Source organism: Rhinoderma darwinii, chromosome 3, assembly GCF_050947455.1.
Source record: "Rhinoderma darwinii isolate aRhiDar2 chromosome 3, aRhiDar2.hap1, whole genome shotgun sequence".
Lineage (NCBI taxonomy): Eukaryota > Metazoa > Chordata > Amphibia > Anura > Rhinodermatidae > Rhinoderma > Rhinoderma darwinii.
The window spans coordinates 243,049,675-243,068,089 of NC_134689.1; the positions used below are offsets into that span (position 1 = coordinate 243,049,675).

The 18,415-nt window shown below is 40.8% G+C and overlaps 1 protein-coding gene across 2 annotated transcripts; it reads right to left on the reverse strand.

Moving 5' to 3' along the window:
- Positions 1-164: 164 nt before the first annotated feature.
- On the reverse strand, positions 165-16,303 carry ARSA (arylsulfatase A). Of its 2 annotated transcripts, XM_075857610.1 has the most exons (9): positions 16,077-16,303; positions 15,469-15,796; positions 12,492-12,732; positions 12,180-12,398; positions 9,856-10,025; positions 8,577-8,702; positions 5,677-5,803; positions 3,514-3,616; positions 165-2,437 (listed from the first exon to the last, which is right to left on the reverse strand). In XM_075857610.1, the coding sequence occupies exons 2-9, from the start codon at positions 15,690-15,692 to the stop codon at positions 2,139-2,141; spliced, it is 1,509 nt and encodes a 502-aa protein (XP_075713725.1). In that variant the 5' UTR covers positions 15,693-15,796; positions 16,077-16,303; the 3' UTR covers positions 165-2,138. The 2 variants fall into 2 exon arrangements, with proteins under 2 accessions (XP_075713725.1, XP_075713726.1); XM_075857611.1 differs by lacking the exon at positions 16,077-16,303 and having other exon boundaries at positions 5,677-5,801; positions 8,578-8,702; positions 15,469-16,024.
- Between the last annotated feature and the right edge of the window lie 2,112 nt (positions 16,304-18,415).

Here is an 18,415-nt window from a genome sequence, read left to right on the forward strand (position 1 = left end):
AGCGCATGCGCGTTACGGGCTGTGAAGCAGAACAAGCCGATATACACCACGTCACAAGTGACGTGTCGTATACCCGGCAAAGAATTCAAGATCAACAAAGCGGCGGAGCCAGTGCAGAGAGTGACGTCACCAGTCAAGTTCTCCACGGCAGGATCTGGAAACGGGGCCACTTTGGAAATGTAAGTATATTACAAATGTATTTGCATTTATAAATTACATGCATTAAAGGGGTTTTTGAAAATATGATGATATCTCGGACAACCCCTTTAAGACTTCCTTCACACACACTTTCAGCATCTTTAAAACACACGTAAAAAATGCCATGAGTTTCAAGTGTTTTTAAAGATGTTTTTTTAAAGATGTTTTTTTACATGCGTTTCTTATTTTGTAACATCTTGTACATGCGTTTTTTTCTGGTGTTTTTGAAGTCCTATAGAGAAGCCTATGGGGAAAAAAAAAATGACAGAAAAAAACCACCACACCCAGAACATGGTACAAAAACACCACTAACCCCCCCGTCCCCCCCCCCCCTGTTTTTAAAATGAGTTACTATTAAAAGGTATATTTTACTCAGTTGTCACTTCAGTGAACCCTATAATAAAATATGAGCACCTACAAAGTGACATCTTGCCGCAGCATTTTTGAGGAAAAAAAAAACCCCACAAAAAATGCTGTGAAGAATGCAAGTAGACACTGTGTGCGATTCAGGCCACCGGAGCAAATTTTCAGAGTCCCAGAGTAGAGTCCTTAATGTAATTATCCAATCAAATAGCAAATAGAGATGCTTACTTATGATGTGATTGGCTACAAACCAGAAAAACATGTCACTTCTCGGTCCAATTTGCATTCTTGTCAGGAAAGATATCTGGGCACTGACTGCACGTACACCAACTAAAAGTTAATATGTTATCAAACTATATAAAAAAAAATAATAATATTGTGCCGTTTGAGTAATAGCAGCTAGCAAAGAATACAGCCAGCATGTATTCATTAGGGGAGCACTCCTCCTGACCCTCTCACCAGTGACTGACCGCTGCATGTATATACGACAACCTGTCAGTCACCAGTGAGGGGGAGAGTGTGAGAGGAGGAGCGCTCTACTCGCGAATACAGTAGACACATAACTAGGAGTTTGCTGTATTCTGTTTTTGTAGCCTCTATTTTGTACCACTTTTTGCTCCGTGTTGGGTAGTAGCGCAGTGGATCTGTCCCCATACTATGCTGCCCTTAAAACAGGGTAGCATTGATGGATGACAGGTACGCTTCAAAACCGAACAACATTAGTATTGCTTGGAGGACCTGCTTTCTCACCTATGTTCTTTTTCTTTAAGAAATTGGTGGGAGATGTTCATGAAGCGTATTAGGAGTACAAAGATAAGTTAAAGGGCTTTTCTCAAGGCAGACTCCGACACGTTAAGGCTGGATTCAAGCACATCGTTCACTGGCGTTTTCAGTGGCTTTTTTCTGTCCAAAAATACAGCGGCCAGATGTATGTTTAAAGTCTATAGTAAAATATGAGAAAGCCTACATACATAGCCCTTTGATTTGTGGTGTTTTTGTAGCGTCTTTTCAGTCTTTTTTTTTTTCTAAAAATGCAGCATGCTCTAGTTAGGTTTGATTTCACCTATGCGATTCTCTATAAGACTTTAAAAATGTCAGGGAAAAATAACTGTACAAAATAAAAATGCCATAAAAAGCGCATTTAAAAAGATGCTTGGCGTTTTTTACATGCTTTTTAAAACACTGAAAAAAAAAAAAAAAATGTGTGTGTGAAGGAGTCCTAAGTCATACTTGTGATGATTTGCCAGCTGGGAGTCTCACCAATCTCAAGTACGAGTAAGTCCAATTCAGTTTTCGATGCGGAGGTGGCCACACAGTCAAAATGACTCTCTACTGAAATGAATGGGAGTTACATTAACATATGACTGCTCGCTGCTAGGCACATTATAAAAGTCTTCGCTTGGAAAACCTCTAAGAAATAGTAAAAACTGATTGGAGCACTGGAGAACAGAAAAAGAGATTGAGTCGCATCCTCAACCATAACTTCTTAGGATTGCAGGCTTCCCAAGACATCTGGATTTCAAACAGACACACGACCTTAAGCACATTCAGAAAATCAACTGAGGTTTACCGCAGAATTAACAGCGGCAACATTTTGGCTTAGGAGTGCATGCTGGGTTGCAACATGGTCTCAAGGATGGGTCCTTGCCTTTGTTAATCTCACTTTCTGCATAAGTCATATTTTGTAGAAATCTTTCACGCTCATTCTGGATTGCGTTTACAATTGGTTCTAGCTCTTTAGGGATAAATCGTTCCAGCAAGTTGTAGTTCTCAGCAGGATCTGTGTCAAGGTCAAACAGCAGAGGCGGGTTACGTTCAGTCAGCAGCGCAGTAATGTGGCAGTCTGGATCTGGAGTGGTCTCACTGTGAAATGCTCCTTTGGGGATATGTAAAACATGGTAAGACAAGTTAAGGATAGGTTCAAAGGAATAAGACACCAGACCTCAGGTAATCAAAACAGTCTCAGAGAAAATGTGACTTTGTTGCCCACCACAGCACTTCAACTAGACTCCCCTGGAAAAATGCGACAGAGATTTTTTAACCAGCACTATTTACAAAGTTACTCATTTTTTATTTTAGATGCATTAGAGAAAATTTAATTGGTTGCAAAGGTGGATGTACAGTTTAAAATAGGTTAACAATAAGTTAAGTCACCTTTTGGATGAACTAATATTTACAAGAAACATTCCACCAGTTTTTTAGGCTCAATGACCTGTAGTAGTATTCAATCCTTGGTGCACATCATAGTTTTCCTTGCCTAAGGGCTCGATGACTTACACTTACATCTGGTAGATCATACTGGCGCAGCAGCTGTGCCCATGCAAATCAACATCAGGAGCCTGGCAGGGATTGACAACCGGGCTCCTGCTGTAACAAATAAATGTCTGATACCAGCCATTCAACCCCTTAGATAGTGTGGTCAATGGCGACCACAGCATCTGAGGAGCTAGACGGAGACAGAGGTGCGGTTTTGATATTTTGCTGAAATCATTAAAAAGCTTATTCAAGCTGATGCAGGAGTCGTGATTAATACATTTTCTTTTCTTTTACAATAGTATTTTTTTTGCTTACAAAGTCATTCTATTGTATTCCTTATTACTTCTATATCTCTTGGACATTTTGTAAAGTGATTATTTGCGCTATGGCTTTTTTCATCCACTACATTTGTCTGCGTTTATTGACTGCCATGTAAAAGAAAAAATATTATATATATATATATATATATATATATATATATATATATATTCTGCTGATGGCACCCGGGTGAAGGGGCATGTGGAATTTGATTTCCCCAGTTGGTCTCTTTTGTAAACAAGCGTAATAGACAACTGATGTGATGTCCATTAACATTAATGTAACAAAAAAATATTTTTTTTTTATCAAAAGCCATAAACATAGAGGATCTATGAATCAGAAATTCCATAACTGTTGTGTACAGAGATCAGTAATTACCTTGTGTATAGAAATGAGCCTTGTATTTTCCCATCCTCAGGGCGTGGATCCCTCTGGTTGGATCAATAGATGGAGGATAATAGTAAAAATTGCTCCTTGGACTCTAGAGGACATTAAAAACACATGGTTAGACTTTGCACAGAATTAAAGACACATTTGTAAAGCTTAAACAAAATGGAAAAAAAATAAAAAAAGAAGGAGAAAAGCTACAATTGCCTAAACATAGCTTTATATAAAGAAACAATAATTCTATGAATATTCGTAATGACCCCTGTAGCTTTTAGAGTATATTCAAATGCAGTAAATTCATTTCAGAAATTTCAGGTGAAAAATCCATTCCATACATCTTAGGCTATGTTCACACGGGGTATTTTGCCGAGTTTTGACGCGGAAACCGCGTCGCAAAACTCGACAAAAACGGCCCGAGAACGCCTCCCATTGATTTCAATGGGAGGCGTCGGCGTCTTTTTCCCCGCGAGCAGTAAAACTGCCTCGCGGGAAAAAGAAGCGACATGCCCTATCTTCGGGCGCTTCCGCCTCTGACCTCCCATTGACTTCAATGGGAGGCAGAGAAAGCGTATTTCGCGCTGTTTTATGCCCGCGGCGCTCAATGGCCGCGGACGAAAAACGGCGCGAAAATCGGCGTGCAGGGAGAGGAAAATCTGCCTCAAAGTTCCAAACTGAATTTTGAGGCAGATATTCCTCCCCCAAAATACTCCGTGTGAACATAGCCTAAATGAGGCTTGCAGAAATGACCATGCTGCAGAAACACCATTCAGATGCATAGAAAGGATTTTTCATTTGCGTGTGAATGTACCCATAGAGAACCAGTATTGCACATCAGCACTTGTGATACTTTCACCAAAAAAAATAAATATATATATATATAGCCAGTAGAATAAGACATACAAACAGAATATATATTTTAGATTGAACAAAGTGAGCTTCCGCAGGTCTAGATCGGCTTTTTAACCAGATTATTATTAGTGTGCAGTTAAATATTTTTTTAAAAGACTTCAGCCCAGATGACAAAGGATTTATATTTACATATTTTCTTTTTTGGTGGAAATGCCGATTGATATATGTATATATTACCAGTAATAAACAGGACAAGGCAATCAATAAGAGGTTTATGGTCTATATAGTTTATGACCACATAAAACTGCCTTCGTGCTAGCTGTGGGATGATAGCGCAGTATAATTTAAGATATCTTCACTGCTCAGAGAACTGTTGCAGACGCAGTAGGCATCTTGCGTTCTTAGTTACAGGACAGAAGTCCAACTGGGAGATAATTGTTTATTTGCAAGTATACTGTCAAAGTAACTGTAAAGAACTGGAAAAGAACATTAGCACAATGTAACCTACATTATCAGTAATGATTCAGCAACTCTTCCCAAGTCATTTCCATTTAAATGTACAGTGCAAGGGAAAAACCCATTAGAGGAGCGAAAAAGAGCTATGCGCCAAAACAGAAAAGGCAAAAATAAAAATACCATAGCGTGGTTTTAATTTGCCCTTTTCTAAAAGAAAAAAAAAAAAACAGTCGAACGGATCCCAGAAGGGGGAGAATCTTTCCTAATGCATTAGAAATGCTGTTCAGTCGAATTTCAGTCAATGAAATAGAAGCTCAACTTTAACAAAACCCATAATTAGAATACAAGCTGAATGATTGCCTATTGTAAATGACGTACAAGATGTTCACAGAATGTGTGAGACATTGGTTTATTAAAGCCTTTCAATAGCATCTTAGCCCCCTTTCACACTGCGTTTTATAGTCTCTGACGTATACCCTGGGAAAAGCACCCGACGTATACGTTAAACGAAGGATGTGACGGATGCCCAACAATGGCATCAGTCACCACAGATTATAATTGTATCTGTATGCCAGAACTGGGACCTGCATCTATCAGACATTGATGGCATATCCTGTGGATATACCATCAATGTCGACGGTGGAAATCCCCCTTAAAGCAGAAAAGTTCCGTCATGGTTTCATAAGACCAGGGGGATCTGGTTTCTCATGGCCGAAGAGTCTTTTAAAGTGCCTTTAGGCGAACTCCAAGCAAGAGGCAATCGGAAATAAATACTATCCATTTAAGAATAAGGCTGTATCATGATAAAATATGGAAAGCGGTCTGAATACACAGTTTTCCACTACTTACCTTTTCACCATTAAGAAGAAGTTTACTTAGATCATATCCATCCAATGTGACTTTGGGAAGAGGGGCACCGGCTAAAGATGCTACGGTAGGCAGAATGTCCAGAGTGCTGGCCAGCTCAGAGGTCACTCATGCAAGTTAAAAGACAAGTGAACACAGGCAAAATATTACACACAAACAAAATGAAACAAAGCTGTGTGTGCGGTTTTATCAATCGTACATTTGTAACATACATTTTAGATAACGGACATTCATCACACATTTATAGATCACAGATCCATCAGCAGACAATATGCTGTACAACAGAATGTGACCACTTATTGGGCTTGTCCACTCAACGGAATTGCTGCAGAAAATTTCTGCAGCAATTTCGTTGAAAGACGCAGACATTCCGCTGTGGCAAAAATGCATCATTTCCTGCGGTTTTTTTACAGCATGAAAATAGTGCGTAAATTGTTGCGTTTTTTCCAATGTGATGGTGACATCTCCTCTGAAAAACGCAGCAATTCTGGCCACTTTCCACAGCGGGAATTGACATGCTGTGGTCCATGTGGCACCGCAAGTCAATTTCTGCTTAGAATTTTTACGCAGCATGTGGATTTGTTAAATCTCATCCACTATGCTGCTACTGTATTCCGCTACGTTTTTTCCGTCCGAAAATCCGGACAGAAAAACCGCGGCAATTCTGAAGCGTGTGGATGAGCCCATTGGGTGACATTTGGGAGTTAGAATTTTACAGATTAGGACAACAATACATACTCATGTCTATGCGCAGTTTTTTTTCTGCATTAAGATATATTCACAAGGTGGGGTCAAATGACTACAGCTTGCAAATAGACCCTTGGAAGTAGTCAAACTATTTTGATTGTAACATAGCGGCGTACGCATGTGGCCAAAAACCTGCTCACTTGTGATGGCCAATGGATGCACGATTTTGCAGGGTAGTAACAGTAAATTCATACAGCCACTGCAAGTGATCAGGTTTCACCCACATGCAGTTGTTGCTACATGGGATCGTACCCTAAGGGCTCATCCACATGCTGCGGAATTGCCGCGTTTTTTTCCAGCCGGAATTTCCGACTGAAAAAACGCAGCAGAATACAGTAGCAGCATAGTGGATGAGATTTAACAAATCACATCCACAAGCTGCGTAAAAATTCTGTGCAGACATTAACCTGCGGTGCGCTTTTTTCGGACCACAGCATGTCAATTCCTGCTGCGGAAAGTGGCCAAGTGTCTTCATCTCCTAACGTTGTGAACGCAGCAAAATGCGCACCATCTTCTGCCGTAAAAACTGCAGGAAATGGTGCGTTTTTGTAGCAGTAGAAATTACTGCAACACAATTTTCCCACATGTGACTGCACCTTAATGGTAGGAACACACCCAACGTATGCAGTACGGATACACTGCGTTAGGCTGCGCAGCGTATCCGCCCTGAACAACGCAGGGAATGCCGTCTGGCAAATAGCACCACATTGTGATGCGTTTTTCCGGCAGAATTTCTGCTGCGAAGCCGCGCTGGAAAAAAAATAATCCGTTCATACTCTGCGCATAGTCCGGCCTCCTGGGATTACATTGCAGGCCATGTGATACTGCAGCTTGTGATTGGCTGCAGCGGTCACATGGCCTGCAACATCTTCCAGGGAGGTCGGACTGGAGCAGAAGCAGGGTAAGTATAACTTTATTATAACTTGCGATGTTTGTGGCGCATCACGGTGATTCTGCCGCAAACATCACAACACACACACTGCTTTGTTGCGGGTTTAAGCACCCCATTGAATTCAATGGGTAAACCCGCAACAGAAGAGTTGCGTATCCGCAGAATTGTCATGCTGAGTTGAAGTAACCCCACCGCAGGTCAATTTATGTGCATTTTTTTCAGCGGATATTTACCGCAGTTTGGGGACGAGATTTGTTGAAATCTCACCCACACTGCTGCTACTGTAATACGCTGCGGATTTTCCGCAATTAATCAACAGTGTTTATGCTGTGTGTGTTCCTACCCTTCGGCTAAATGCACAAGTTGTGTAATTTGATGTGGAAAATCCGCAGGTATACGCATGCAATTTCGCAGCTAAAACTGCATATAATGGTGCGTCTTTTGATGCGTTTTTTTACATTTTGATGCAGAAATCGGTGCGGATTTTGGTGCGTTTTTCTGTAGCATTAGTCAGATACAATTCGCAAGCGGAAACACGATAAAAGCGACATGCTGTCAATTTACGTGCAGAAAAAAGCTGCACCGTGTAGATGAGATTTCTTGAAATCTCATTTACTTCGCTGGTACTGTATTACGCTGTGGATTTGCCGCATTAAATTACAAGTGGCAAATTCGCAGGTAATACGCAACGTGTGCATTGACCCTAAGGCTCAATGCACACGTTGCGTATTACGAGCGTATTTGCCGCATCGAATTATGCAACGTGTGCATGTAGCCGAAGGCTACAGTCACACAAGCGTGACAGATTTACGCGCTTAAAAAAAAAGCACGTTAAACCTGTCAATGTGCATGCGTTTTTGCATCGGTGTGCTTTGCGTGTGGCATGTGTTTTACACGCACGTGCAAACACTTTTATTTTCCAATGTAATTGATGCGTGAAACACGGACAGCACACGGTGTCCCATGGTGAAAACACTAATATAGGACATGCAGTGAGTGTCATGCAATGGAAACTCGCTACGTGAAAACTTGCGCATGTGTGAATGGCCCCATTGAAATCAATGGGTCCGTGTGCTTTGTTTCAATGCACAGCACACGGATGAGAATCACGCTCGTCTGAATGAGCCCTAGAAGTCAAAGTGTTCTTATTCTACATACCTTGTATTTAGAAATAAATTACGTTTAATCATGATATAACTCTTTCCCTTTTTGTCAATATACTTCTAGATATGCTTTGGTGTTACCTGGCTTTATCTTCCCTTCCCAGTACATAATAGCAGGTTCTCGTAAGCCTCCCTCATAAGTTGTACTTTTGCCACATTTTAGGTGCCCAGAGCTACCCCCTCTCTCCTTACGCATGGTCTCAGGTCTGATGTAGAGGGAAAAAAAATAAATGATTACTCCCAAAAGCATTCAGAAAAACAGAAAGAATAGAAGATTTTTGGAGAAAACGCTATGCATACATATGATAGATCTAGATTATATATATTATTGTTTTTATTCACTTACATATAGATGAGACGTTGAAAATAACTATTCAGCAAGTTATTCCTACCTTCAATATGAAATACCTTACTTAATGGTCTTTACACTATTATCAGAAAACTTGGATACAATTATCCATGTGAAAAGAATACCCTATATCTTAAGATAACACAAGCATTTATTCTGTGGGCCATGCATATTTTCATTGCAATTTAAATGGGATGTCTCCTAAAGACCAGCTCTGCCCATATGCCCTCTTAAAGCATATATACCAGCTATGAAAGAGCAGCTCCTGTTCAGATGGACCTGGGCTGTCCATGTATTACATGGTTGGCCATTCCTTTGCTCCAATGCAGGGGAATGTATGACTAAATGCAGGGGTTACAGGAGCCAGAACCGCAGAGATTACTTGATCACCAAGGTGGCTATCTTTACAGAAGGGCTTGCCATCATGAGACAACCCTTTTAAGGTATCATTGCAAATGCTGAAACATGCTTTTGTGCTGAGAGGCCTGCTTTAAAAACAAAAGAAATAAAACTAAAATATTCTCTACTATAAATGGCCAAAGGGTAAATACAGTCTTTATATGTATATCAAATGCTTTGGATATAGTGTTCAATACTTGAGCCTTGATGTGAGGACTAAAGCAGGGAATCTGGCCATGTATGGGGAACTATGAAGCGCGTCTAACAATCTCAATGGGCGATATTGCAGAGATTTTCAGAAATATCGGAAAACCTCCATGTGTTTGTGCCATTTCCTCTTAGATGAGAGAAGTATCATATTCCTGGGGTTACAGTGCAGCTGCGGGGAGGTGTGTGTCTGTTAGGAGGGTATGAGGATGGCAAAGACATGTTTCTGTGTATGGTCTGGTTTAGGTTGTTCAGTTTCAAAGGCTCCATATTCTAAGAATACAAAATCGCAAAAACGAATACGACTTAGAATGCACAAGAACCATAACTCCTCGTCACACAAAGCTTTACCACCTTCACAGTGGTTGGGAACGTTAGTACTTCATACGATTCGATGACATTACCCATTGTCAGAAGTAAAGATGATCAGTGTGTTGTCCTGAATACCCATTTCCCACACAGACTTCGCCAGCTCACCCACAGTTCCATCCAATTCCAGCAGAGCATCTCCATATTTTCCCCTTCGGGAATGTCCTGTATACCGAGCACTTGCAAACTGAGGGTAATGTGTATGCTAAGGAAAAACAAGAAACACGTTACTAAAAAATATATTTTTCCATTGTCCTTCAATCAGTTCCACATAGTGAGGGTAAAGTATGCCTGTACACTGATAACGTAGTACAAATACATCTAGAGAGTAGGCACTGGTATCATTTGTAGTTTGGGAGTAAGGTCTCACTTTACTGTAGAATAAAAATATACTGAAATACGGAGAATAACTTCGTTCCATCACTCAAATTAGAATGTATTGTACACAGTCAACTAAACACTTATTTGCATCTTGCACTCTTAAAGGGTTATTCCCAAGTTGAGTCATATTTTTTTTTAAACGCATCCTAAACCTAAATAAAATTCTAAATCTAGGGATGTAAACATTTGTAAAAAAAATTCCTTCCCTAACTACCTTTTTTTCCAACTAGATAACACAGCTAGTGCTGGTTATCTTTCCTAAAAGGGGGCGCGAGCGGCTCGATGTCAATCAAGCCGCTCTGCTCTGTTTGTGCGCGCTCCCGACGTTGCTAGATAATGTAGTTCTAGCAGCATCGGGAGAACGATCGTCTCAACCAGGCATGGTAAGCGTGGTTGAGACGACCCCCCCTATTCCATTTTATATCGTTTTATAGTGCCACATTGTATTTCACGGCACACCCGCCCCTCCTCCCTGCAAGCCCCTGCCACCCTGCACGGTAACACTTACCCCCCTCACGGAAAGCCACTCCCCCCCCCCCCCTCGCAATAAGCTACATCTCCCCCCCCCCCTCGCAACAACCCTTCCCCACCTGTGTGAACACCTACCTAGTAGGCAGGACCTGGAGCAGACCGCTAATGCATCCACCGGTGGCCGGGCCGGCATTTAATGCGCATGCGCGTATAAGTGCATTCATGAGTACACTGACATCCTCTCCTAAGTACGGAGAGGATATCATTGCGCAAGCGAGACCACCACTAGAGGAAAACAGTGGTGGCCGGATCCCTGGACAACGAGGAAGAAACAAAAGCTGCAACGAACAAGACTTTGAGAGGAAATTCCAGGAAAAGTACATCATTTAGAAAAATAAAGGTAATTACAAAAATGGTTTACATGGTTGAGCAAAATAAATAGATTTATGAAGATGGGAAATAACCCTTTAAGCTACATTTACACCAGGAGTGGACAAAATACCATCAAATTTGGGAGCCAGTCAGACCACTCCAAGAGCCAGCTTGATTTTCTTAGGGGCCAGGCAATAAAAAGTCCATAGACATTAAGGCCGAATTCAGACAACGGCCGTCACACAGACGCATGTATTTCAAATGGGGCCCGTGTGAAGGGGCTGTTGAAAAATAGAACATGTCCTATTTTATTAATTACATTTTCACGTATCCCTCGATAGACTCAAGTCTATGGGGATCCGTGAATACCAGACCTGCACGAGTGCAACTTAGATGTAAAAAACGTCTGCCCCTGTTAGTGTGAATCTGGCCGAATACAAAACAATCGTGAAAGCTTAATTTTTATTTAGGCTAATTGGCTACCTGATTTCAGGGATTGGTCAAGCTAGGTCATATACATTCGATTAAAATCAACTTTCTAATGTGTACAGAGGCCTCCCAACTTTGTCAGCAGGTGTAAGGGTATGTTCACACTGAGTTTTTTGCAGGCAGAAAATGCTGCCTGGAAAAATCAGCTCTTTTTCTTTTTTTTTTAAGGGGTTTTGCACCACACGCGTTTGACGCCGCGATTTTTGGAGCCTTTTTTTTTTTTTTAGCTATCTCTTCAACAGAAAGATGGAATAACCGTGAGTTTTTTCCCAAAAAAGCGCGTAAAAATAAATAAATCACGTCTCCCATTGATTTCGATGGGGTTTTTGAGGCGGAAAACGGCTCGAGATAGGGCATGTCGCTTCTTTTTCCCGTGAGCGTTATTTTTTTGACGCGGTAAAAAACTCCTCCACCTCTAATTAAAATGAATGGGAGTCAATTTCGGCGGTTTTTGCCGCGGTTTCCGCTGCAAAAAAAATCTGTGTGAACAGGTCCTAAGATTTTGTTCTGCTGGGAGATAAGCCGCTGTGAGAAGTGCCTGGCAGCAGCATTGCCTCCCTTTCCACATTGTAATAAACATGCATGCTCAGCTGCTCTGGGCGTTACATTAAGCTATAGATTATCCATTATACCCTTGGACACTTACATGTGAAGCATAATACAGAAAGAACGGTTTCTTTTGGCTCACTGATTTACGAATAAATTTCTTGCTGAATTGCTCATAGAGCGGAACCAGTTCAGTAAAGTTCACTGGTTGCTGCAAGATCTTCTCATCAAGGAACACAGGCAAAAGGGTCTCCCCCAAGTCACACGTCCCATAACACTGTGTGTTCGGAGGGAAACATGTCAAATTCTGACAGGGACCCTGCAGAAAAACATGAGGAATATGTAAAAATAAAGTACAATACAGTTATAATATGCTGTTAAATGTGCAACTTCTTCTATAAAACTACTTAACCTGATCATGTGAATAAGGAACACCCAAGTAATGCTGAAATCCTTGTCGTGTGGGCAAGAATGTCCCATTAGCTCCCAGTCCCAGATGCCATTTGCCTGCCATGGCGGTGACATATCCCTGAGATTGTAGCATCTCAGCGATCGTAACCTCGCTCAAAGGAAGTCCGCCCACTGAGCTGGGGAAAAAAACCCCTGGGTACACTCCAGTACGGGTTTGAAAACGACCGGTCAGGAGACTAGATCTGAAATTGTAAAAAAAAAAAAAAAAAAAGACAAATCCTATTAGAATATAGCATGTCTTGCCCTCATTTGGAGCTACAGTTGCTGTGATTGGCGGTCACATTGAAGTCGAGAGAAATATTGTACATACCGGTAAATTGTACGAAAGACAGGAATAGGGCATGCCATAAAACCCATGCTTTTTTTTTACTTTTTTATCTACAGTGTTAAAGTGAACCTTTCACCTGTCCATAGATGTGCAGCATGTAATGGGGAGGGCTGCACAAACCATGGGGCACTTTACATTGTTCTCCTACCTTCCTCCATTATTTAGATATCGGTGCGGTTATATTTGGCGCCCGATATGTAAGTAACCCCCTGAACGGTCAATGGGGCGTGTTTAGACAAGGGGGCGTGTAACATCGCTGTGACACTGTCCAATCAGCTATGGACAGTGCCACAGCAAGGGCTGGAAAGAAGAGAGCGTGTGCGCGCATGCGCTCTCACTCACTCAAAGAGTGAGTGAGAGCGCATAACTTCACTTGTATGGGCAGGTGAAAGGTTCTCTTTAATAGTACTCGTTCACTAAAAACTTACTGCTGCGTTTTCTGCGGCAATAAAGCATAAATTTGATCGCACCGTGTGAATAGTCCCTGGATCAGACACAGTTTTGATGCAGGTTTGAACGCCATTTTTTTTTTGCCAAACACAGGAGTGGACACAAGAGAAAAAAGATATATCAGCCCTTTCTTAATACCTTTCATTGCTTCTGGATCAACTTCTTTCAACTACAGTGAAAAGGTTAAAAAAAAAAAAAAAAAATATATCGACCTGCGGTGCAGTTTTTAAATGGTAATTTATGCTGCGGAAATATTGCACTTTTGTTGCAGGTTTTCGGATAACTGGGCGTGTTTTACTTTTTGACCAAGTGGGCGTTGTGGAGAGAAGAGTATATTTGCGATTCTTGCCGTGCATAATTTTGGTTCTCAACCGCGCAGCAAGAACGGCACCATCTGAATACACGATAAAGTCAGAATCACACACAGTTTTGACGCAGTTTTGGGCTCAGCTTTTTGAGTCAAACAAGAGTGGAAACAAAAGAAAGGCAATGCATGAGTTTTCATTAGGCCTTCGGGTATGTTCACACGGCCTAATTTCAGAAGTTTTTCGGGGCCGTAAATACCTAGAAAAACAGCTAAAAATACGGGGGCTGAACAACTCCAAACATCTGCCCATTCATGTCAAGGGAAAAACAAGGTTCCGTTCCCATGTGGCGTTTTTTTTTAAAAAAACGGCCACGTAAAAAAAACTCCTCGTAGAAAGAAATTCATGTCACTTCTTAAACGTTTTTTTCGTTGACTCAGTAGAAAAACAGCTCCAAAAAGGGCCGTAAAAAAACGCAAGCTTAAAAAACGGCTGAAAAACAGAGGCTGTTTTCCCGTGAAGAAAGCTCCATGTTTTGTTAAGTGTGTGAACATACCCTTAGTCCACAACCAGAAGTGGATTAACAAAAGCGAAAAAGTAGAATCTGTCCTATATACTACCCCTCCCTTTACGATCCACTCCTGATTGTGGCTGCAAAAACTGCATTGAAAAACTGCACGGTGTAAGAAAAAATAATAATAAAATTATATATATATATATATATATATATATATATATATATATATAGTCCAGCAATAGATGAACACAGCACTCCAAAATAGCAGAAAATCAGGCCATGTGCTCGTCATCAGGGGATGAATCAATGCCCCTTTTTTAAGATAAAGAAAGACATAGAACACAGTGACGGCACCAGGACTTCAAGGTAGATTAAAGCAAAGTGGCTTGAGAAAGGTTCCTGTTGAACCGAAACGTTGCTGCTGTTTTGAGGTGAATAAATCCACTTTGCTTTCATCTACCTTGAAGTCCTGGTGCCGTCACTGTGTTCGATGTCTTTTTATATATACATATACACACACACACACACACACACACACACACACACACACACACACTTCTTTCCCTTTGAATCCACTTCTGGCTAAAAAAAACGGAGACAAAAACGGAGTGCGCGATCCTGACCTGAGTGTGGTTTCACACAGTTTTTTTTGTAAAAAAAAAATCATTGCAGTTGGATCCATCAAGAGGGAAAAGTAGAAGTTCTCCCTTTATATCTCCCATTCCTTTTGAATTCATTTCTGGCTTTAGCTAAAAAAAAACACTGCAGCAAAAACTGAAGTGGGACGTAAAACCACCCTTAGGGCCAGTTCACACACAGTTTTAAGTCACTTTTTTTTTAGGCCAAAACCAGAAGGGTCTCCGAAAGTAAGGAAAGGTATAAAGAAAAACGTATACATCTCTTTTCTTTTGTGTCCACTTCTATGTTTGGCTAAAAAAAAAAAAAAAAATATGAGGAAAAACTGCATCAAAACAGTGTGTGTTCATGGCCTTATGGTGAACATGAAGTATTAGAATTTAACTACATATGATATGGTCTGGACTTACCCCTCAGTCAGGCAGATTTTGGGGATCCCGTGAAGGTAAAGCAGGGTGTCACAAGTATAGAACGGACATGTAGTGTACTCAATATAGACGCACAGGTTACAAATTAAAAGCACACCGGCTTTTTAGGTTTAGGGTAACACACAACATTTTTGTCAGGCTCCTTTACACCGCCTTCATAGGAGCAAATTCACACAGACTACAACATCCCAACTGCTTGTAACATCAACTCCCCAGCACAAGACCTTTATACACGAGCCCCAATACATCATTACCTGGAAGGAGAGCACACAGCACCCGTGGTGTAGAAATCTGTGAAACGCAGTCCTCGGGCTGCCATTACATCAAGGTTAGGAGTACGAGAAGTGGGGTGTCCATAGCACCCCAAGTCACCATAGCCAAGATCATCAGCAAAGATCAGGATGATGTTTGGGGGACAAGACAACACCACTGCAAGATGCAGAAGACACCCAAATATGAGGAGGGTGCAGGGGGTCATGCTGAACTAAGCAGTTGTCCTCCTCAGAAATGGCTTTCAGGCACAAGAAGTTTAAAATCTCTGAGGAGAGGATACTTTCTTCACTGCTATTATCTTCTGGGCACCTAGTGAAGGGTGACAATTGCAAAAGAAGGCTGAGAGAAGAAAAGAAAACTGCGCCAAAAATCACTGTGCTGAAATAACTGGAGATAAGACATGGAGGTGGATATAAGGAAATGTGGGCAACAAATGATACTTGAGGAAGTCCTCAAGTACATCACATGCAAGTAACACTACAGCAGGTAGGGGGCAGTATTACATGCTAATAACGCGCAGCTGTCTGCAGCAGCTAATGAATCCTGCCTGTATATAAAAATCTACGGTACAAATTAGCAATAACCTCACCGGTTTCCATTCTGTTAGCTGACAGCAATGCCTACTGGGAACTGTAGTTTTTATGTAGTCTCCACCCCCTTCAGCCCGTCTACTTCTCGTTTGTCTTCAGCTGGGTCTCTCTAGCCTCCCTGTGCACAATGTTTCCGCCTTTGGTGTAGTGTGTGCTGCAGTTGTGAATCTCACCCTCAAGGAGTAGTTATTGAAGGGCTGGGAGAGGAGAGTGTACGGGCCTGATCAATGTGTGCAATTATCTGAGCAGCAGTACAATGTGGAGCACTAACTGGGGATCTGCACTGCCTTCAGCTTCATTATAGAGGAACAGGAGGTAACCTAGGAACAGCACAGTACAGAGCAGCATGTATCTATGTTCCTCCGTACAGCAGTATAGAGGAGTAGATATGAATACTGTTCCACCACAGAACAGTATCGAGGAGCATATATCAATAATAACCCTCCACAGAACAGTATAGAGACATATATCAATAATTACCCTCCACAGAACAGTATAGAGGGGCATATATCAATAATTACCCTCCACAGAACAGTATAGAGGAGCATATATCAATAATTACCCTCCACAGAACAGTATAGGGGAGCATATATCAATAATAACCCTCCACAGAACAGTATAGAGACATATATCAATAATTACCCTCCACAGAACAGTATAGAGACATATATCAATAATTACCCTCCACAGAACAGTATAGAGGAACATATATCAATAATAACCCTCCACAGAACAGTATAGAGGGGCATATATCAATAATTACCCTCCACAGAACAGTATAGAGACATATATCAATAATTACCCTCCACAGAACAGTATAGAGGAGCATAATCAATAATTACCCTCCACAGAACAGTATAGAGACATATATCAATAATTACCCTCCACAGAACAGTATAGAGGAACATATATCAATAATAACCCTCCACAGAACAGTATAGAGGGGCATATATCAATAATTACCCTCCACAGAACAGTATAGAGACATATATCAATAATTACCCTCCACAGAACAGTATAGAGGAGCATATATCAATAATTACCCTCCACAGAACAGTATAGAGGAGCATATATCAATAATAACCCTCCATAGAACAGTATAGAGGGGCATATATCAATAATTACCCTCCACAGAACAGTATAGAGGAGCATATATCAATAATAACCCTCCACAGAACAGTATAGAGGGGCATATATCAATAATTACCCTCCACAGAACAGTATAGAGGAGCATATATCAATAATAACCCTCCACAGAACAGTATAGAGGGGCATATATCAATAATTATCCTCCACAGAACAGTATAGAGGAGCATATATCAATAATTACCCTCCACAGAACAGTATAGAGGAGCATATATCAATAATTACCCTCCACAGAACAGTATAGAGACATATATCAATAATTACCCTCCACAGAACAGTATAGAGGGGCATATATAAATAATTATCCTCCACAGGACAGTATATTGGAGCATATATCAATAATTACCCTCCACAGAACAGTATAGAGGGGCATATATAAATAATTATCCTCCACAGGACAGTATAGAGGAGCATATATCAATAATTACCCTCCACAGAACAGTATAGAGGGGCATATATCAATAATTAACCTTCACAGAACAGTATAGAGGAGCATATATCAATAATAACCCTCCAAAGAACAGTATAGAGACATATATCAATAATTATCCTCCACAGAACAGTATAGAGGAGCATATATCAATAATTACCCTCCACAGAATAGTATAGAGGGGCATATATCAATAATTACCCTCCTCAGAACAGTATAGAGGAGCATATATCAATAATTACCCTTCACAGAACAGTATAGAGGGGCATATATAAATAATTATCCTCCACAGGACAGTATAGAGGAGCATATATCAATAATAACCCTCCACAGAACAGTATAGAGGGGCATATATAAATAATTATCCTCCACAGGACAGTATAGAGGAGCATATATCAATAATTATACTCCACAGGACAGTATAGAGGAGCATATATCAATAATTACCCTCCACAGAACAGTATATAGGAGCATATATCAATAATTACCCTCCACAGAACAGTATAGAGACATATATCAATAATTACCCTCCACAGAACAGTATAGAGACATATATCAATAATTACCCTCCACAGAACAGTATAGAGGAGCATATATCAATAATTACCCTCCACAGAACAGTATAGAGGAGCATATATCAATAATAACCCTCCACAGAACAGTATAGAGGGGCATATATCAATAATTACCCTCCACAGAACAGTATAGAGGAGCATATATCAATAATAACCCTCCACAGAACAGTATAGAGGGGCATATATC